This window comes from Lathamus discolor, chromosome 19 (assembly GCF_037157495.1).
Source record: "Lathamus discolor isolate bLatDis1 chromosome 19, bLatDis1.hap1, whole genome shotgun sequence".
Taxonomy (NCBI): Eukaryota; Metazoa; Chordata; class Aves; order Psittaciformes; family Psittacidae; genus Lathamus; species Lathamus discolor.
Window position 1 is genome coordinate 6,409,068 of NC_088902.1, and position 21,262 is coordinate 6,430,329.

At 52.9% G+C, this 21,262-nt stretch overlaps 1 protein-coding gene across 8 annotated transcripts; it reads right to left on the bottom strand.

Annotated features, from left to right (window-relative positions):
- Window positions 1–412: 412 nt before the first annotated feature.
- Window positions 413–20,832, bottom strand: TBC1D22B (TBC1 domain family member 22B). 8 transcript variants are annotated; one of them, XM_065698401.1, is made up of 15 exons: window positions 20,541–20,800; window positions 20,407–20,495; window positions 19,859–19,934; window positions 15,837–15,893; window positions 14,587–14,900; window positions 13,580–13,759; window positions 13,028–13,098; window positions 12,505–12,633; window positions 11,987–12,052; window positions 10,996–11,110; window positions 4,157–4,263; window positions 3,781–3,856; window positions 3,387–3,514; window positions 2,539–2,634; window positions 413–2,102 (listed from the first exon to the last, which is right to left on the bottom strand). In XM_065698401.1, the coding sequence occupies exons 1-15, from the start codon at window positions 20,783–20,785 to the stop codon at window positions 1,974–1,976; spliced, it is 1,878 nt and encodes a 625-aa protein (XP_065554473.1). In that variant the 5' UTR covers window positions 20,786–20,800; the 3' UTR covers window positions 413–1,973. The 8 variants fall into 8 exon arrangements, with proteins under 8 accessions (XP_065554473.1, XP_065554472.1, XP_065554478.1 ...); XM_065698400.1 differs by having other exon boundaries at window positions 20,407–20,800; XM_065698406.1 differs by lacking the exon at window positions 19,859–19,934 and having other exon boundaries at window positions 20,541–20,603.
- Window positions 20,833–21,262: the final 430 nt, after the last annotated feature.

Consider the following 21,262-nt stretch of genomic DNA (forward strand, 5'->3'; position numbering starts at 1 on the left):
GTAAATAAGCTGAAACACAAATTAAGCAGCTTGGAGACTGATTGCAGAGGCTTGGGCAGGGATCAGGGGACTTGGGGCTGTCTCAGGCCCTTTTTGGAGCTCTTGGAAAGGCCAATCCCTCCCCCGACAAACCAGTGCCTTCCACAGCTGAGAACCCCCGACCTTCCTTTACAGGTGAGGAAACTAAGGCACAACCACACCTGAGGCCCCTCAACCACCACTCCCACCCCCACCACAACCACATGCCCCCAGCCCAGAGCTGTTGTTGGGTTTGGGTGGGTTATTTCTTCTCTCCCTTTGTCAAGTCTCCCTGCAGCTCGCCAGGTCTGTCCCATGGAGAAAGCAACCACAAGGCACCTGCAAAAGTCCCAACTAAAAGCCTGCAGAGAACATCTCCAGGTTGGGAAAGCAATTTCTTGAGACATTATTTGGAGTTTTATTGGCAACAAGGCTCTGCCTTTCACATGCTCAACCCCAGCCTCACAGCCCCGCTGCCTCTTCCCACTGGGAACAGCAATGGAATGCGGAGAGACCGGGAAGCTCCGTGCCCTGGTGACAGCCCACATGGCCTGGATCCGGCCCCAGCCCTCGATCAGGATGTGGCCAGCAGGAAGAACGCAGCTGGTTAAAACATCCACGACTGGTTTAAGAGCAGATGGTGGTGAGGGCAGCCTGGTCCTTGCTGGGAGAAGCCCTGGAGGACACATCCATAGGGCTGGGGAACCCTGGGGCAGCCAGTGCTGCATCCTGGATTGTTCCTCCCCAGAGAGTTCCTCTGGTCTCAGAGCCAGCAGCAGACAAGCCGGGATACCCTTTTTCCTGGACATGGCTCTACCCTGCTTCCCATCTCCTTTAAGCACCCAAATCCTCTTTGGAGGGAAGCCTTGAGATCCATGTTTCCATTGCAGCTCTTCCTGGCAAGTCCAACACTGCAAACACACGCTGTGGGTCCAAAACGCACCCCCCCACATCTGGAGGGGTCCAAAGCCCTATGATGCTGTAACCATGCACCCTTCCCAGGCATGGAGAGGATGGGGAGAACAAGGAGTGCATGTTATAAATATAAAATCATGATCTGCTACAAACATAAGACATATATTGTACATCTTTAACCCATATACACAAGAACACAATATACACAGAATGTCTCAGAGGAGCAGGGGTTTTGCAAGGGAGGAGTGGGAGATGCTGCTCCCCTTCCAGCCCCGCCACCTCCCGCTGTGTCAGAGGGGCTGTACCAACAGCACATCAGTCACGGGAAGTCCTGTGAAGCTGACATGCATCATTGGATGTGATGGAGTTTCCCCCCCTACCCCATCCTAGGCCATGCTCACCCCACTGCCTGGGGGGAGAGGGAGGTGAAGAGGATGAGGAGGACACAGAGCAGGTGCAAGGGGTTCTCTTGTGAACCCACAAAGTGCTTGGGGTGTCCGGACCCTCGGAGTGAAGCCAGGCGCTGAGAGCAGCTTCCTGCCCTGCTGCCCTCAGGGGAAGGATTTTCCAGCCAGGCAGGTCTCTGATAAGGCATTTTTCATTGGGAAGCTGGAGTGACCAGTGGCAGAAGAGAGAAGGGAGTGGATATGGCAGCGCATGTGATGACAGGGTAACACGAGGCAGCGAAGCCAAAGTGATCCCAGCCCAAGGTAAGGGGTGGAGAGGACAGGAGGGCTTTGTCCTTGGCTCAGTTTATCTGTAAAGCTGCCCCCGCAATGTCCTCTCACAGCCCTTTCACGCCTCTCTCCCTGGCTTGGCATGGAATACTGACAGTCATTGGAACAGCACATCCAGGCGCATGGAGTGGCAGACAGGCACACATTAAGAGTTAAGACAAGAGTCAATGTGAGCTTTGTACAGCGAGGAGCAGCTGCTGGCCGGAGTGTCCGAGGACTTGGATGACAGAAATGCCACAGTGATCAGATCAGGCCAGGACAAGGGCTGGACATGGGGAAAAGGAGGGAGTCAAGTCCTGGCACCTATCGGCGGTAATGATTGGGGGCATCTGCAAACATGTACTTGAGTCTGTAGGCTTCAGCGAGGAGGAGTCCAATCTCTTCATTACCCCAGTGTATCGTGGGCAGGTTTTGTAACAACATCAGAAGGCCCTGAAAGAGGGGAAGGTGCTTAGTTTGGGGAGGTTGAAGGCAGAGTATAGACCCAGAGAAGGCTCATGGCAGCAGCAATCAATAGCTTGCTCACAGACATCATTAAGATATGCTCATGTCTAGATCCCAATCAGTGGAACACCTCAGATGCCCCAAAATCCCTTGAGATAAAGGATGCTTCCATAGCTGGACACCAGAAGGCAAATATAAAGGGACTTACCCTGATCAAAGCGGATATTTGATGTCTGAACTTTCCAACAGCTTAGTTCTGTCCTGAGTCCTAAGCTCAGTAGTTACTTTTAGGCAAGCATCCTGAGACAGAATGATCTTGGAGACAGCTCCGAGGTGATGGCTGACTTCATCCACCTTGGGCTCCCAACCACAGCAATTCCCTCCCCTCACCACCAGGGAATTATCCCCAGCCCCAGGGCCTTACTTGGAAATCTTCCTCATCTAGGATCTCCTTTCGCCACTTGATCAAGAAGGCAGCACAGACATACAGGTGGAAATGTGAGAATCCTTCTGGCTCTGACTGTGGACAGCAAAGCTCTGTGTCATGACCTCCCCGGACACACATATCCTGCTGGGCCACCTATCATCTAACTGGTTATCAATGTCCCAGGGCCATGTTGCTTTGCTTCCTTTGTCACACCCCTCTACTCTGCTCTCGTGAGACCGCACTTGCAGCACTGGGTGCAGTTCTGGTGTTCTCAACATAAGAAGGATATGGAGCTGCTGGAGCAAGGCGAGAGGAGGCCACGAGGATGCGCAGGGGCTGGAGCACCTCCTGCATGGAGCCGGGCTGAGAACATTGGGGCTGCTCAGCCTGGAGAAGAGAAGCTGCGTGGAGCCCTCAGAGCAGCTTCCAGTGTCTGAAGGGGGCTACAAGGATGCTGGAGAGGGGCTCTTCATCAGGGACTGTAGTGGTAGGAAAAGGGGGAATGGGTTCAAACTCAGATAGAGGACGTTCAGGTTGGATATAAGGAAGTTCTTCACTGTGAGTCTGGTGAGACACTGAAACAGGCAGCCCAAAGTGGTAAATGCTCCACCCCTGGCGGTGTTCAAGGCCAGGCTGGACAGAGCCTTGGGCAACATGGTTTAAAGTGAGGCATCCCTTCCCCTTGCAGGGGGTTGGAACTGGATGATCTTAAGGTCCTTTACAACCCTAACTACTCTATGATTCCATGATCTCCCCAGTTACCAGATAAATTCCATCCCACTGTGCACACAGAATCAGTCCTGGAGTGACCAGTCAAGCGGGGAAGGCAGCAGGAGCCTGTGTACCTGGTAGGTGTCCCAGAGGCGGATGGTGCAGCGAAGAGGCAGCTCCCTCATCAGCAGATTGTTCATCCAGCGAAAGGCAAACTGCAGGTATTCGACCTCGTACTTCCTAAAGTGATTATGTACCTGCTCTGAAACAGCACATTTCACTTACACACCTGGGGACCACAGCACTGCCCCCAACACAATGGCTTTCAGGAAGAGACCTTGCTCTCCAAAACACCTCCACTCCTCATCTGGAGTGCAAAACCGTGTCCCAAGAGGTTCCTGGCTGACCCTACCCTGCTCTGCTTCTATACCATTGTAGGCAAGAGTCTACCCCTGCCCTGAGGGTGCTACTTGCAAAGGAGGCCCCCCCACTGTTGTGACAACCTGCTCATATCCCCTTGTCACCTACCATCGATCCGGCTCACTAGTTCCTCCAGGGCTTTGACTTTCTTCTGGATCCCTGGCTGAGCAAAAGTGTAGTTATCCTGTAGGGAGAGGCCAGGAGTCAGAAGCAGCAGCTCTAACAACAGCTAGAAATGACCCAAACCACATCCACAGCTCCACAGGGAGCCAAAAGCATCATGAGCCATGGAGACATGACTCTTGAGCTCCAGGATCATCTGCCTGCTGTGAATCCCTAGTCAGGACAGTGCTGGTTCAAGAGGCACAGGATTTTACCCACAGATTTAGCTCAGTGAAACAGCAAAATCTTCCTAAAGCTGGCACATGCAGAGCACTTACCACATCAAAGGGAGAGACACCCCCCCCAGGGCCCCAGAGCTCACCTGAATCCCATCCAGCAGCTTGCTCATGCACCAGAAGCTGTCGGCTTCAATGCTCCGTAACACATCCTGCGACAGGTTCGTCACGTCAAAGTTCTCCACATCCTCCTCTGCAGAGCAGAGAGGGAAGAGTGTCAGGAGGGTGGGAACACCAGGCAGCTCATAGGACACACTGAGGGACTTTATCAAGACAAAGGCAAGCTATGAGGCTCCCTGCCTGTCCCAGAGCACAGCACCCGTGCAGTGAGCTATTCCTCCATCCCAAGTGAAGGGCTGAAGGATTCCAAAAGACTCAGTGGCCACGATCTGAAACCAGCCCAGTTCTCCAGGGTGCTGTGGGAGGGATCCCACAGTGCTGCTGCTGTCATTGTCCCTCTGGGGCAGGGGCTGTGCATGGACAAAGCTGCATACGAGACCCCTCTAGCCAGACCACATCCCACCTCAGGTGATGGCAGGTCTCTGCCAGCACCATAGGGAGAGCTGGGAGAGACAAATCTCCCACTGCTGCCAGAAACCAGGGAGGGAAACACTGCCCGTGACCTGGGGCAGCTCAGTTCCCACACCCAGTCAGATTCACCAGCATCATCCCAGGACTGAAGCACAACAGTGTTACCCAAAAAGTGACTGCCAAAGCATCAGAACCGTCTATCGGAGAGCTTCTCCTCCTCAAACCCAGATTATGGGAGAGATCCAGCAAACAGCAGCCCCATGCACACAACTTTGCTGCAGGGGAAGCAGTGATTTGTGCAAGCTTGTTTTCCAAAGCCAGAGAAACGGGGGTCAGAAAGCACAAGGGTTAGTGGCAGCTCTGTCCCCAAAGGGTACTCACAGAGTGCAAAAGGCTGCCCCTGCTTTTACATGGGCTTATGAACCTGCAAGAAGGGGAAGGGAGAGATCAGAAACCTCAAGGGTAGGATGGTGGTGATGCTAGCTGAGTTTGGAGCAGGTATCACCTGCTCCAGGCCAAGCTCACCTTAATCTGGGGCTGTAAAAGGCAGTGGAAACATAGGGAGGAGACTCAGGAGACACAGGTCTGGCCCTCCTGGCTTGGCAGACCCAGCAGCTCCCTTCCCTTTCCTCCTCAGGAGAGCACCTATCACAGCACTAAATCAGACCAACAGATGACAGGACTAAACTGGCCCATTTCCAAACCCAGAGGTTCGGAAAGCCTAACAAGTGTCTTTGAACTTCCTTGGAAAAGAGCAAGAGAGGAAGAGGAAAGGGGTTGCAGCTAGAGCCAGGCCACACTCCTGGCTTAGGTGAAAACTCACACTAACAGATCTTGCCCACAGGAGGACAGGAAGTGCAGAGCCAGTGACTCCAGCACTGCTCCTCCTCTGGGACAGGGCTCAGCTCCAGAGCAAAATGCCACCAGGAGCTTCAGGGACAAGCAAGGGCTTAACTTTGCATTAATCTAGCAAGCTTGAACTGCAGAAAGACCAGCAAAGCTCTTCTACACCCGCAGGTCATCGTCCAAAGCTATCGCTCTTCTACTAGCTTCTCTGCAGGGACTCACAAATATTCCAGGTAAAGAGAAAGGTAGGGAAAATCCCTCCCTAGATAACTTCTCTCACAGAGAAAGGAGGATGAACAGGCAAAGGAAGGGGACAGGGCCACATGCTAGTAGCCAGGACTGGTTGGGGCGGGGGGAGGCTCAGCCACACAGGATGAGCTCCATGCAGCTCCAGGCATGAGGACAGTGACAGAGAAGAGGATGTGGTGAACTACCCAGGTGATGGGGAACACCCTGCTGCTTGCACCAGTATAGGGACAAGAGAAGCAACTCTGTCAGCACCCTGTTGTCAAAGCAAAACAGGGATAGGAGGTGCCCAGCATGAGCCAACACACACTGCAGGAAGGCTGCTGGAGTGTGTGGCTCAACACAAACACCTGCTCAGTGGCATCATTCAAGTAGCCTTGTGGAAAGGAGGGAGCTTCTCAACAGGTTCTGGCAGGGACTGAAAGGGAGCCAGTGGCACAATGACACTGCTGGCAGTGTCCCAGGGTACCTCAGGGCAGCTGGAGAAAGCACAGTTCCTGCAAGTGACATTTCATCAGGACTCAGGGCAGACACAAGAGAAGGGACATCACAATCCCATTTGAGCCCTGCTCCAAATGCCAGAGGGAATAGCTTGGAACAGATAAGAGGTACCAGGGCTCAGTGCCTGCTTGCCCTCAGGGAGCTTTACTGACTACCCATGCTCAGCACAGGACTAGACACATGGGGAACAGTTAAACCCAGTCTTGGCTCACAGCCTTGTGTAGTAATGGGCGTGTCTGCACCATGTGCAGGGAAGGGCAGATCAAGGCCAAACCTGAAGTTCAGAACAAGACTGATGTTACAGCCTAAGCTGGTAAGTTGCAGTGTGAGTAGTAATGCCTGTACTCCCTGTTTACAGGGAGACAGTCTTAAGTTTAACCAGTCAGGATTTAGTTACAAAAACCAGTCAGTAGCGAGCAAGACCAGTCCTTTCCATGGCACTGCCCCTTTTACAGGCTTAGTGAAATGCCAAACAGATTCAAAAGCTGAAACAATCCGTTACACAAGGCCTTGGATCAGCAATGGAAGTGGTGTCATACATTGAGATGGGCAGAGAGCACTGGGAGAGGGCACAGAGCCAGCACCGGCACTGCCTTGGGCTGCTGAACTTATTTCGGAGCTCTGTCACTGCTATTTGAAACGCAAACACAAGCCCTGATTGCTGGGGGTGACTCTGAGGGGCTGTGGGCAGTTTAAGGAGGACTGAGAGCTCAGCATCCCTGTGCTTGCTGGGCCACCCCTGATCGCCTGGAAAAAGGAGCATACGGTTTCCTCTGGCAGGGTGTCAGCCCTGCCCCAGTTCCTCGGATGCCAGACTGCCTCTCTCCATCCTCACTGCTCAGGCTCTGACTGCCCAGCAGCACCACTGCACCCATCCCATCCAGAGAGCAGGAACAGTAGACTCAGCTGCTCCTGCAGCCTCAATACCTCCCTTGAACTCTTCCTCGTGGCAGCATAAGCAGAAGCCAATCACCAAGAGGAGGAATCACTCCAGCTACGGATCTGATGGTGGCAGGGGCCCAAAGCACCCATGCTTGCTGCCAAGTAGCTGTGTTGGTTCAGCAGGCAGGTAGAGCATCGCAGGAGGTGAGCTGTGAGGAATTAAATCTATCCCACCTGCCAAGGGGCAGAAGTCACAAGTGTCTGCCCAGCACCTAAAGGAGCATAAGTTTTGCATCTAGACTGGGCACAAGTAAAGAAAAAGCAACTGGTCCCAATCGGCACCAGAAAAAGGGGCAGAGGAGTTCAGACATGGGGATTGGAAGCCTAGGGGAAGAGCTGCTCCTCCCTGCTTCAGCCTAGTTGGTGCTGGTTGAAGGGGCACACACACTGGATTCAAGGCATTGCTCAGAAAGAGAATAGCAATACTAACAGGACCCCTTTGGTTTAAGCTGGGGAAATGCAGGTTAATAACAGGGTCATCCAGTTACCAAAGCACCACAGGGCAGCCAGAAGAAATAGCTTCCTGCGAGTATGCTTCACCACAGGTCCATTTACCTCCTCTGGAACCCAGAGAGGCTTCCACCCTTCCCCTCCCCATCTTCTACAGTGAGGATGGAAGGGCATCAAGTCAAAGACTCAGCAGTATACCAAGCCGGACTGCTGTAACTACTACCCTGAGCAAGCTGTTTAATCCCTCTGCACACAAGAGCCTGGGTGTTGGCTTGGTTACTGTTGACTGATGGATCTTTACTTATGTCAGCTTCAGTGAAAGGAAGCTGCCAAATTGTTTCCTGAAGGTGCTTGGGAAGCTACAGACCATCCCCTCCCCAAGGCACCCACCTTTTCCCTATGGACATGTTCGAGCCCTTGGTGGGAAGCCAGACAAACCCTCTTGAGTGTGTTTTAGGCTGTGGTCTTGTAATATCATAATATCGCATACTGATGTATAATGGACACACCGTTAACCAGGCACACTGAGCAGCTTATAAGCACCAAGCAGAGATTTTAATTGATCTGTAGAAAAGTGGATTTGTTGTCTGCAAATGCAATGCCTTCTCAAAGCATGGGATGATGGAGCATGAGAGAAGGCTCAGGGGAGACCTCATCACTCTCTACAACTATCTGAAAGAAGGATGGAGTGAGGTATGTGGTGGTCTCTGCCCCCAAGGAACAAAGGATGGGACAAGAGGAAACAGCCTCAAGCTGCACCAGGGCGCGTTTAGATGGAGCTAAGGAACAATTCCTTCCCCAGAGGGTGCTCAGGCATTGGAACAGGCTGCCCAGGGCAGGGCTGCAGGCACCGTCCCTGCAAGGGTTCACACAGCGTGGAGATGAGGCGTCAGTGCCATGGGTTAGGGGTGGCCTTGGCAGTCCTGGGGAATGGTTGGACTGGATGAGCTTAAAGGGCTTTTCCAACCTGGTTGATTCTATGGTGGGTTAGAAGTCTACAAAGAAATTGGAGATGGAAACAAGCCTGTTATCAGAGACTGCTTTATGACAAGCTACTAGACTGAACAGCAGCAGACCAGGGTGTCAGCCTGTCTTTGTGCTGAGCAGCTAACCAAAGCCAACAGCTTGCGAACTCCACCTCTGCCTGTCAGCTCACTCACACCTGCACACCATGGTCCCCAAAGGGCTGTGATGGTCCTGCTGAGTCAGCTGCTGCAGGGACAGCCCTTCAGAGCTCCACACAAACATCCAGGGAAGCTGGTGGGCAGGTGAGCTGAGGAGCCAGCACAGTGGATCCATTTAACAAAATCCCAGTCTCAAGAACAGGGGTAGCAAAACTAGAGGTTTGAAGATAGTGTCAATTTCCCAGAGCCAGCTTTCAAGGAAAATTTTTCCAGGCCAGCTCTACATACACCTTTGAATGTGGAAATACCCTCAGATGACAAGGGTATGAGCCCTCAAGTAGCTGCCTGATTGTGCCAGGGATACAGCTTGAATACAAGCAGAATTTCCTTTAAACAAGAGACTTCCCACAGAAAGGAGAGTTGTCCACTGGCACATGCTGCACAAGGGTTACCAAAGTGTGCAAGGCCTCTTTGGGCTCTCTTGCTGCAAGGACTCGGATGTGGCACAGACCTGGCTGATCCAGGGATCCTGAGAATTAGTGATCTAACAAGGAGAGCCTCCAGACCTGCACAGCATCAGCTCTTCAAGGGCCTGTCAGCAAAGGCAGCTGTAGAGAAGAGCCAGTGCTCCGAGCCAGTGGTCCAAGCCAGAGACTTAAATCCTATTGCAAAAGGGGTTATATGGCACTGAGCACTGCAAATTCCTTCCATTGTACATTCAAGGCAATTACTGATCTTGTCCTTAAACTCCAACTGCTACACAGCCAGAACAGGGAGCCACCAAGACAGCTTGTCACCTGAAGGCTGGCTTTGTGTCTCAGGCTCTGGGGCCAGAAGGGGATGCATGAAATTGTTTGGCCAAGTTCAACTCAACAGGTTTTTCTCACACATGCTTTTTTTTTCTCCAATGCAAGTTTCAGAGATAGCTGGAAGCAGGATGACCACATTCAGAGAGGAAGCTTCAGGCACAGGTGAAAACAGCCCTGGAAGATGGTGAGAAGCACACCACCAGCAAGAGGTGGACCGGGCTGATGCAACACTAACTCTGCAGCCACACAAAGAGTTGAGCCTCAGCACAGTACAGGGCTGCAAGAAGTCACACCAGGCACCTGCAGGCAGCTCTGATGCTTCAGACTAGCTCCCTCCTTGCAGAGATAGCTCACTGTGCACAGCCCTGCTTCTAACCCAATAAATCAATCCTGAGCAACCAGCCTTCACCAAGCCTAAGTGCTGCGGTAGAAGTAACTTAAAGGGAACCTGCCCAGACCTGACTCAACAGGCTCCTGACCTCCCAGGAAAGGGAATTCCCAGGAAAGGGTACTCACCACCCCAGCTCATAGCAGTGCCTTGTCCTTCAGGCTGTGAGAAGCATCAGCGTTTCCTGGGGATCAATCCTGACCACACTGGCTACCACAGTAGAACCAAGCTGGCTTACCTCTTTGCAAGCTCCTCAGGTGAGGCACATTAGTACTGGTTTACAAAGCCACAGCTAGGCAATGGAAGGCTTCCACTGACTTCAACAAGCTTTGGATGAGACCTTAAAAATATTTGTTCCACAGGATTTCTCTGTCACTAATACTGTCTTACAAATTCCCTTTTTCCTTCTATTTACAGTGAAAACTAAGAGCCTTTAGACACAGGGATTACAGAGGCCCAGCATTAATGTTAAGCCCAAAACACAGCTAGAGCTGGAGACTGAATAAAAGTACTATGGGTGGAAATGACTTGATCTCCAGCTAAAGGCAACTGGCTGTCAAGAAAGCCAAAAGCAGCAGGGAGAAGTCAATTTGCTTTCTGAAAGTCTCAGCTTGAGAAACACACCTGTACCAGCAGCACGGGCCAGGAAGCTTTCATTTCAATAGTTTATTTTACATTCTCAGCAGGGTCTCTTTATACTTCCCTCAATGCTCATAGAGCCAGAACTACCTCAAAAGCAAAGCTTTGAGAGCAAGGCCCTCCCCCTACCCCCAACTCTGTATCATCAGGGCTTTGCCTAAACTCTCTCAGCAACTAAAAGGTCTTGGTTCTCCTCCAAGCTGTAAAGATGTTAAGTACATTCAGATGCAAATCCACCCTCAACACTTCAACTTCCGTGGAGCTCAGCAAACTGAAGTCAATCCACCCAGGCAATAAGAGGTCAGGATGTATCTCCAGCCTGGCACTGGCACCGAAGGATTAACACATCCCCTCAGCAAGGCAAGCTTTTCTGATGCCAGCATTTCACACCCTTTCAAACACCATTGTGGAGAGGCAGCAACATGCTTCAAGCAACATATGTCACTTACCAACATACTCGGAGAGGAACACAACAAAGAAAGGAGTGACCAGGTCATTGATTCCCTGTACATAGCCGCTGGCTGGGTGTCGAATGGCCCAGATAAACAGGATTCTTTCAAAGATCTAGGGAAGAATGAGGGAAAGCAGGTACCTGCATTAGCCGTGCACAAAGGAAAGGCAGAAAAGCATAATAGCTAAGCTCAGGGAGCAGAAATCATGCACAGACAGGCTTTTCTGCAGCAATATGGGTAAGATAAGAAGCATACAAGTCCTAGGAGAGCCTCCTGTGTGATCCAGATTCCCCCCCACAGGCCAGCCCACACTTCACAGAACAAGGGAGTCCAGGCTCCTCATTAAAGCCTCAGCTGAAGAAATGCAGACCCAACTTTGTAAGATCCAGGTGGTTTAAGACCTTTCCACCCACAGGACAGGGCTGCCTGTGCACAGCAGCATGCCTTGCTGAACATGATGTTGAAAGCTAAGGCTGTTATCTGTTATCAGCACAGTATTCCCAGCAAAACACCACAGATCAGGAGAGTTTCCAACAGAGAAGCCGCCCTGTAACAACCTTCCAGACTGCCTCAGCCCCAGGACACCATGCTCTGACATACCGCAAACACATGCTGAGCTCATTTCCAAGGAGGACATGTGCCTACTACGCCTCCCGGTCATCTCTCTAAGCCATCCCTGCTTGGATTTCTCACACAGTGCTTCACACAAAAGAGGTTTCATAGCAAAACAGAACTAATCTCCTGTTCTGGTTCAAATGCCTAGAATTTGTCTCAAAACAAAAGCTTCATGTCTTCTACCAACTCTTGCCTACATCTCACCACAGAAGAGCTAATCTCATAACCCTGAGCTCCAAGCCTGATGTCCTTCAGAAACATGGGACAAGACCAGTTTCAGCAGGTATCTGCATCAGGAGCTGTCAGCCAGGGAAGTTTCCCCCTCACACACACCCCACAGTCAATGTGTGACAGGAGCTTTCCTCTCCCTTACCTCCTGGACAAGTGGCTGTTGGAAGAGGGGGATGAGTGGGTTGGTCCTTGGAATATCGATGTGGATCTGGAAGAGAAGGTGGGTTACACATAGCAGCCATGCTCTCCAGGGGCATAATAACTCATCACAGGCTAACAGAGGGGAATCCACTCCTGAGTGTCCCCCAGGTGACAGCTGCACTTGCTGACAAGCACAGCGAGGGCTACAGCTGCAATGACAGAATCATGTCCAGTTTTATCTCTGATCTCCTCAGCTCAGGTGTGGGCAGGTGACCAGATCTCGGGTCCAAAATCTAGTTATTAGATCAACTGAAGGAAGGGTTTAACTAATACCTATAAGAAGAGGGATAGAAACATGGTGCCCTTTCCCCTCCTAATAGCTACATCTAGAGGAAGTCCTGGCATGACCCCAACTGCATGGACAAGCAGTGGCAAGAGGGAGGAAAGGGATATAACCAAGGCAGAAAGCCAGGCAACAGGCAGAGGTAGGTCTCTACCTGTCATAGGTAGGTCTCATACCTGTCGGTAGGTGTCTTGATGATGCTCCTCATTCCGGGAATCATAATACTGCTGGATGAAACCAAAATATTCCTCCCGCTTGCGCTGCAAAGTCAGCTTTCGTCGCTCCATGTTTGCGGGGAGATAACCCTGTGGCAGGAAAACCTGTGTCAGGGCAGAGCCTCTTCCCTCACCTTAAACCATCCCCTGAAATCCTGCCTGTCAGCTGGAATCATCAGGCACAGAGACTCAGGAGCTGGGGAAAGACCTTTCATGGGATTTGGCTCTCCCAGCCCCTGATCCCTGGAGCATCCCAACACCATGGAATTCAGCTTTCCAAACCAGAGTGAACCACCTATTCCTAGCACCACTATGGGCTTTGCGATGAAAGATGATGTGGTAATTATACTCCCCAACCAAAAAAACCTGCATAGGCTGGGTACGGACACAACACGAGCAAACCTGGTTACAGGACACAAAGAAGCACATGTCTCTGGCTGGGCACACTCCCCCAGCCTCCTGCATCACAGTTCCAAGTACTCACTGAGAGGAGACGCCAAGTCACAGGACGGACTTCTCTGGGCACACCAGGCCAGCTGCATTTTCTCAGTTCATCTGCAAACGGACAGTGGTGGCAATGGATTAGATCCTAGGCACGTCCAGGCACCACTATACCTAGAAGGAGAGGAAAGCCCAGTCTGCTCCTGCAGGCTCTGGTGACACTGAGCCTCCAAGAAGGCTCCACATTAGCAATGGCTGGGGATGTGGGTCTGCAGCAAGGGGAGCAGAGACGGTTCCACCTCAGCCTGGGCACAGAACTGGTGCCTGCAGGAGTTCCAATGTGACGGAACCTCAGTTCTCATGCAGAGCCCGACAGCCCCCAGTGATCCCAACCATCATTTGCGAGGAAGACTGGAAACAGACAAGGAGCTGGCGGAGGATGTTACCATCTGCCAAAAGAGCAGTTTGTGCCTCCACACCACTTGTTGCAACTGCAGAGAGTAATTTTTTCCACCTCTGAGTAGACCCGATTACAACTTGAAAGGGGCAGCAGCCCCTTTCTCACCCACAGGAACCCCCATTTTGCCGCACTCACCCAGGTCTGTGTTGTGGCTGGAAAGGAGCTGCCGAAACTTCTCCAGGCGGGTTTTCTCCCTCACTGTCATGGGGGGAGCACCCGAAGCATTTTGGTCAGAGATTCGGGCAACAAGTGGAATGACAGGCCGAAGGGGAAGCGACTGCTGCTTCTGAAGGGGGGTCCTCACACAGGCCTCCTCTGCAAGAAGCATATCCTACAGTGAGGTGGGGAAGGAGACTGCACCTCTCCAAACCTTACTCAGAGACCTGCCACTGCAGATTTCATCCCAGCCAACAGAGCATCACTGACCCACTCTGATGGATCATCTGGTTGACAAGCATTTGTTACGGCACTTCCATCACTTCTGTTTCCCTTCCTTCCTCCTGCACCCAGACACCTGGCTGTCAGTGGATCAGACTTCCCGCTTCACATGGGAAGCATGACACAGGAGACAGGCAGAAGGAGCTATGGCAGTCCCAGAAGAAACCACCTCCACCGCTGATATAGTGATCCAGCTAATTGCTTGCATAGAGAGCAGGCAATGGGCTGCCAATGCCACCTGCTGGCAGCAGGGACCTGCTGAGTTACTGCCACAGTGCGACGAGGCACAGTGAGCAGGGGCTGATGCTGCCCAGCTCCCTGCCCAAACTGGATGGACTTCAGGTCAACAGGACCTCGCCCAGACCTTTACTAAGAGCAGCATGCTGGGCCACCAAGGAAGCAGACCCTGAGCAAGAATTTAACAGATCTCCAAAATCCCTTAGCACACAGAACACAGGATGCTTTGGGACAGACATGCCTATACACAGATACTGAGCAACAGAGGACACTGAAGCATTAAGACTAGGCCTCCAAAACTGGCTCCTTGGAGTACAGGATACTACAAAGAGGTAAAAGCCCCTATTGAGCTTATGGGCTGGGCCACAGCCTCTCACGCATAATATGTGAGGAGCAGCAAGCAGCTGAGTTTGGCAGTGAACTAGAAGAACACTGGAGCAGTAAGCTGCTCAGAAGATGGCTCTTACCAGATGTCCTGGAGAGCTGGGCCTCACTGCTGGACTTGATTACCTTGCAGTTGGTGGGCATGTCACCAAGAGCAGACTGGGCCCGCTCAGGTTTTGCCCGCAGCTTGCTGTGGTTCTCCAGTACCTGTGCTGCTGTGGCCTTGGCCACTTTAGAGTTCAGAGTTTGGAAAGAGGAAGAGGAGGAAGAGAAGTCATCATCTTCGTCATCACCAATGTCCCAGGCATCGCTGGTATTGCGGGCAAATTCATGGAAGCTGGAGGCCTTCTTGCTTTTCATAGGCAGTGCATTGGCCTTAGAGCGGTCCTTGATGAAACTGGGAACCAGAGAGAACCACTATCAGAGCCATGCTGTTAGATTAGTCCATCTTCTTTCCTTCCCTATGCCCTCACTTCAATCAGCCAGCCCCTTTTGCCAGTTCCTCTGTCCCTCCTCCCAAACCCAAGGAACATGTTAAGCCTCTCTGGGCTGTCCACTGCCACAGAGCAGAACCTGACACAATGGCAGGGCACACAGGCCACAACTGGCAGCTGGAGAGGTGCCAGGCTTCCCAGCCCAGCAGGGCAAAGGGAAGACACCTACAATTCCTGTAGCTCCACCTCCTCCACCCTACACAAAACAGGTAGATTAGCACCTAAAAAAGGGACTTGTAACCTGGGGAGCAGCATGATACAGGTCAAACAAAGCTGGTCTGTGCCCGTGGACACTCCTGATACAGCTGCGACTGCTCCCAGCACACCAACCAGCCTGGTTCTCTTCTCAAGCACAGGTGGGGCCTTTGCATTTATCCTTAAGCTACAGGAGTCAAAGTCCAGCGCCTGAAACGTCACAGAAAGGGGGAACCTTCACCACTATCCAGCACAAGACAGGGACAAGGAAGCAGTTCAGATCAGCTCTGCCTTTTCTTGCTGGGAGGCGCGCTGTGGTTCTCCAGCCTCTCAGCAGCCAGGCAGCTTTACCGCCCTCCCTTCCCTTAATTCTTCTGTCTCCAAAGGGGAGCAGAGGCTTCAGACACCACTGCTAAAAAGTACACCTGTCTCCTTTGATGTGGCCGGGTTTCTGGCCATAAAGGGCGTCAGCAGATAAGCTTTCCCTGCAAACTTCTTCAGAGCTCAACACAGCACCGCACCCCACTGCTGTCCTCCACTGGAGTATCACAGTCTCAGGGGAGGCTGAAGACATCCACCTACTGCAAGACTGAGCCAAAAACCTGCAGTCTTGTGGGCTGCATCTCCAGGAGCTAAGCACTTACTTCTTGGTGAGACGGGGATCCAGAGGAGGATGCTGTGCTCCATACACAGGTTGAATGCTGCAGGAAGGAGAAAGAAAGAAAGAAAGAAACAGAAGATGGTGCAAAAAGCCATGAATAATCCCCTCAACCCAGACTGGGGTCACACTTCTTGCCAGCTGTCAGGAACTGAACGCATACCAAAAGTGGCTTCTACCTGCAAAGCTTTAGCTCCAAAGTGCCACATTCAGCTGAAGATTTGCTCTCTGCAGCAGCAAAGAGAAGCCTTGTTTAAACTCTCAGCCTCTCTCCAACCTGACCTGGGATTTGTGATCTGCTCTTTTCTGCACCACTGGTTTACTCTGACTGACCATGTGTCTCTGTCCTGCTGCCTTACATGCTGAGGTTCATTCTCCTTTCTAACAAGGGGATTTCTAAGATGTGGAATTCACCCTTCTGAGCCCTGCAGGACAGGGAAGGACTCCAGCCCTGGTGTTGCACATTGGTGCTTCTCCACAATGCACCTGAGGGTTTGAACCCCATGCTGGCTCTCAGGCTCATAGCCAGTGCTATGGTGAAGCAGCATCTGGTACAACACATGGTTTGAAACAGGTCCAAATCCCAGCTTAATCAACCACTTCCTATGCGGCCTGAAATGAGCTACCACATCCCGGTCCCTCGGCTCTGCTCCTTGTGGAGTGGGACTGGTGGGACACGTAGCCCAAGGGCTGCAGGCACTGCATGCAGAGCATCACCTTGGAGAGGAGCTAGTAGATGAATGTTCATCACCAGTTTTACAAGCTCTGCATGTGAGACAGGGATCCTGAGTTATCAGTTCAATTTAGGTAATTATCCACAGGCACCCCATCTCTGGAAAACAAGTCCTCCCCATCCCTGGTACACAGCACAGTCTCGCATCCCACAGCAGAGACAAGTGCCCATTCAGAGCTGGCACACAACGAACAGGCTCCTCTTGGGTCAACAGAGCTGGCCTGGTTTCCAGGAGGTACAGACGGTGCCCAGCAGTAAAACAAGCAGAGCCCAGCCATGCAGGAGGGGGACAGCAGCCTGGTGCAGCTGGAAAGCACACCGGGAATCAGTTGATGCTGGGGGGTGGCAGAAACAGGCCCAGCTGGCTGGGGAGAGACACAGAGATCATGGGCAGAGGCTGGAAACAGCCACAGGACAGAGAGACCCTGGTGGTAAAGCTGGTGAGGGGTGGGTTCTCTGCTGCAGCAGCCACCCCCCGTGGCTGGAAGCACTAAAAAGGCTCGCTGTGTTTCCCCACCAGCCATCAAGCCTAGGAAGGAGTTTGCTGACTAAGCATCCAGAAGTCAGGACAGCTATTAAGCAGAGGCACCCCCGTGGGTGGGCACAGCAAGCAGATTATCAGGAGTAAGAAAAACAAGCTCTCCATGTCAGTGCTGCTTCCCAGTGACTCATGGCAGCCCCTTGCAGGAGAGGAATCAGCTGTCTCTCCAATAGCCAGCTCCAGTCTCGCACTGTCTTGTGACAGCAGCCATAGCGCTGCTCCTCTCTGTGCTGACAATCGATGACCACTTCCAACTCATGTGCAAAAGCCTGAGCTCCACAAGCCAAATGTGTGGTATGTGTTAGAGATAGAGGAGGGGATGTGGCAGCAGCTCTGGGTGAAGAAACTCCTTCCTCATGCTCTGAAGCAATCCTCTGGCTAACGGCTACAGAGAGGGTCCCACCTCCCAGGCAGCTCATTTTGAAGAACTTGAATGCAAGCTCCCCCAGACAAAGCACCCTCAGCTGATCTAATTGCACAGCCCATCAGCCTGTGTTCACACACAAGGGGCTGAAAGGGACAGGCTGGTTTCCAGCAGGCTACAGAGCCAGCGCTAAACACCACCATCCTGCACTGGTGAGTTTGAACTGCTGCATGAAGTGGGTTCTCGCCATGTTTGTCCCATATCTGCCGGTTCTCTGCCAGATTCACCCATGCAGAGGGTGTAACAGGCTGGACAGGAGGAATGCAAATGAAGTGTGCAACAGGTCTTTAAGACGCATGAGCACATGTGCAGATAGATGCCAGACAGCATGTTTGTGCTGTGGTGTCTGTAGTTCCCTTGATGCCCAAGCCCACCCTTTCAGTTCACATCCCTGTAGCTGACTCCCAGCAGATCCTACAGCTCCACATTAGCACAACCTACTGAGAACATCGAGGCAGGGGAGTGATATCACCAAGTGATGCTTGCTAACTTGATTTACTCACTATTGCCTGGTTTTCCCTGATGCAGCTTGGCTAGACGAATCTGTTGTCTCCAAGCTTAAATCCCTGTCTGAGATTGGTTTTGCCAGACTTTTGCATGGACAGAAAGCTCAGGGCATGAGCTTTCATAAAGGCAGACATTACCTCTCAGCACACACACCAGTGGGTCAGGAGCTGATGCTGTGTGGATGAGCTCTCTGTCCTGTCTCATTTGAAGCTCTTTGGGACAGGTATTTCTTCTTACCCATACTGTCAGTGCTGGTACAACGCTTGTGGTACCTGCATTATGCTACTCACAAGGAGATCATCACAGGGTGTCAGTTGTTGACACTGCAGCAGAAAGCACATCTGTGAAACCTCAAGTGCCACTTCAGACACAGACCAGGTTTACTCCTAGTCAGGTCTGTTTCTCCCCTTTTAAAACAGCATTTAAATACCCCTCAGTGGAGCCAGGCTGACTGCCTCTCTTTAGAGCAGGAAATAACAACCCATCACACAGGATAACACACTAGAGCAAACTGCCACCACATCCCCAGAGAATTACTGGGCTGACAATTCCCAATGCAAAAACTACAGGACAGTACTGGAAACATAAAAGGACATTTACTGGTTCTGCCATGCTAAATCTACAGGGAAAAAGCACTAACTAAAAGCTAATACAACCAAGTGACCAACTGTACAAAGTGGCATGGAAAAGGAAGTTAACACAGTTTCCAAATCTTGACAAAGCCTCCCTCTGCCTGCTTGTCAGGGCAGAGAAACAAGAGAGGCAAGAATCTGTATGGGAAGATCTCTTAAATCTCATATAAAACAGAAAGGGAGCTTTACGTCTAGCACTTATGGATGCAAGCATGTCCCACCTCCAGCTTTGGCTGCTGTGTAGCCCAAAATCTGTCAGTAATCATCCCAGGAATGCACAGGGCATTTATTCTGAGGTGGTAAGAAGGCTCCTGAACAGCAGGATATCTGCTACGCGGCCAGCCAGGAACAGGGGAGAACTCTGCCAAAAACTTGACATTGCAGTCTATTGTCTAGGCAGGACCAGCTGCCTCCCAGACCGGTTCACCTGGTTTGAGCTCTCTGAGCCAAAGCTCCAAGTCACTGACTGCAGGAGTGAGCTGCTGTCCAAGACTATGAGCTGGAAACATGGCTGTGACCTCGAGTAAGGGATGTGAGCAATCAGGAAGCCAAATCACCCAGGAAGAGCACAGCATTTTCTTCCCCCATGAGCAGAAGAGGAGGAACATGTAGAGCTCGTTGCTTTCTCTTTGCTTGCCACAGACCTAGATTGTCCCACCAACCTGAGGGAGCCAGCCAGTGCAGTGACAAAGAACCGAATGACAGCACATCAGGAAAAGAAATTTAACTTGCCCAGCAGGATTTAAAGCCAACTAAGCATTTCAAGCTGCATCCACACACCAGGAGGGGAAGGGCAGGGTGCAGATAAGGCAAAAGAGAGGAAAACATGAGGTGCACTCCATGGGAACAGCACTTGTGAAAGCCTCCCCAGAGGGCTGGATGCCCTCTCCCCATGGCAGCCTTGCTTTTAAGACTGTAGGGAGAATCTCCTTCACCACCACCAGCCTCTTCCTCCTAAACACCACCTGAATCAGACATTTCACTTGTTTCTCCCATCCCCAGGAGAGTGCAGGTGCCTTGACAGGAAGCAGAACATCGCAGCCAAAGGAACTGAAGCAGGAGGGGGCACACAGAAAGAGGCCCCACAGTCCCCAGTGCTGAGCAGAGGTGGACCAGGAGTGACACTGCACAGGAGAAGTTAAGGAAGGGACATGTGCATTGGCAGAGGCACCTTCTTGGGACAGAGCTGCTGTCACCCAAGGTGACACCTCTAAGGGCTTCAGGAAGGGACGTGATTCCTTCAATACCTGTGGAAATGAAAAAGGTACAACCTGGCCCGAGGCCACCTCATGGGGGGCCTTCGAAGGCCTGACCCTCTCCCTGCTCCTTTCCCTGGGGTGGGGGTGCAGGCCGGGATCCCCACAGCCCCCTACACGAGGGGCAATCCTGAAGCTACCCTTGTTCCCTACACAGGGGGACTTCTGCCAGCAGCAATACCCTGCCCCACAGCCTAGGGGAGAGTGCGTGTGTGTGTGGAGAGCTGGTATCGTCCCCGTTGCAGGGGGAAAGTCGGGGTCCCCCAGCCAGCTCCCCTGCCCCACACCCGGGTGACACCCCTGTGACACCCCTGTAACCCCCCCTTGCAGGGGGTAACACAGCCCCTGACACCCAGTTCCCAAGGCACAGAGGCTGCTCCCGCTCCCCCACCCAACGCCCCGCAGCTGGGCCCCTGCACCCCTTCCCGGGGCGGAACCGGCCGGGCCGGGTGTCCGCGCTCACCTGCCCGGCAGCTTGGCGCTCCGCTTCCAGAACTGCCTGCCGCTCTCGGCCGCCATGGCGGAAGGGAGGGGCGAGCCCGGCCGGCCGGCCAGCCAGCGAGCGAGCGAGCCCACCGGCCGGCCGGCCCCGCGGCGCAGCGGCAGAGCGCGCAGGAAGGTGGCGGCCTCCCGCAGGCCGCCTCAGCGCCGCCCGCTCTCAGCCCCCGGCGGCGCCATCTTGGGTCCGGGAGGAGAGAGCGCCGCCATTGGCCGCTTCGGGCAAGACGTTGCGGAGAGGCCAATCGTGAGAGGGAGGGGGAGTGACGTCTCTGAGGTCTGCAAGGCTGGCGGAGAGGCTGTGCGAGGCGGGAGGGACCATCAAGGAGGAGGGGATAAACCATCTTGCCCCGTGCGGAGGGAGAGTGGAGCAAACCACTGGCACTGAGGGGAATGGAAAGCGGCGCTGAGGCGGCGGTGCCTGGGAGAGGGAGGGGGCAGAGGGACCGCGAAGAGGGAAGGACGGGGAGAGTTAAACACCGAAATGCGGTTTAACACCGCCCGGGCGCCCTGGGGAACGGGAAAGACCATTCACGCTGCGGGGGAGAAGGGGGGACACGCCCAGCAGCTACCTGGGCGAAACCATCGGATAGGGTGGAGGGGAAAGCTGGGGGGAGCCGGTGGGCAGAGCCTGGACGGGGCGGGACACACACAGCGAGAGGCGGCAGCGCGCGGCTGGGTGGTGCGGCCCGCCGGGTGCCTCTGCCGGCAGCCGAGGCTGTCTTGGTCCCCGCAGCGATTCAACACTATTTGGGGTCATTTCCAGTCCCCAGCCGAGCCCCGGTGCCGGAATGTCCTCTCATAGCGGCAGCCCGGGTGAG

What these genes read in the sequence shown, in the direction of transcription:
- TBC1D22B (XM_065698400.1), bottom strand. Translation starts at nt 20,785, where the DNA reads ATGGTTTATCCCCTCCTCCTTGATGGTCCCTCCCGCCTCGCACAGCCT. An exon ending in AGCTGCTGGATGGGATTCAG is followed by an intron (nt 3,857 to 4,156) that starts GTGAGCTCTGGG and finishes CTCTCCCTACAG; the next exon opens with GATAACTACACTTTTGCTCA. An exon ending in TAGATGAGGAAGATTTCCAA is followed by an intron (nt 2,103 to 2,538) that starts GTAAGGCCCTGG and finishes CCCCTCTTTCAG; the next exon opens with GGCCTTCTGATGTTGTTACA.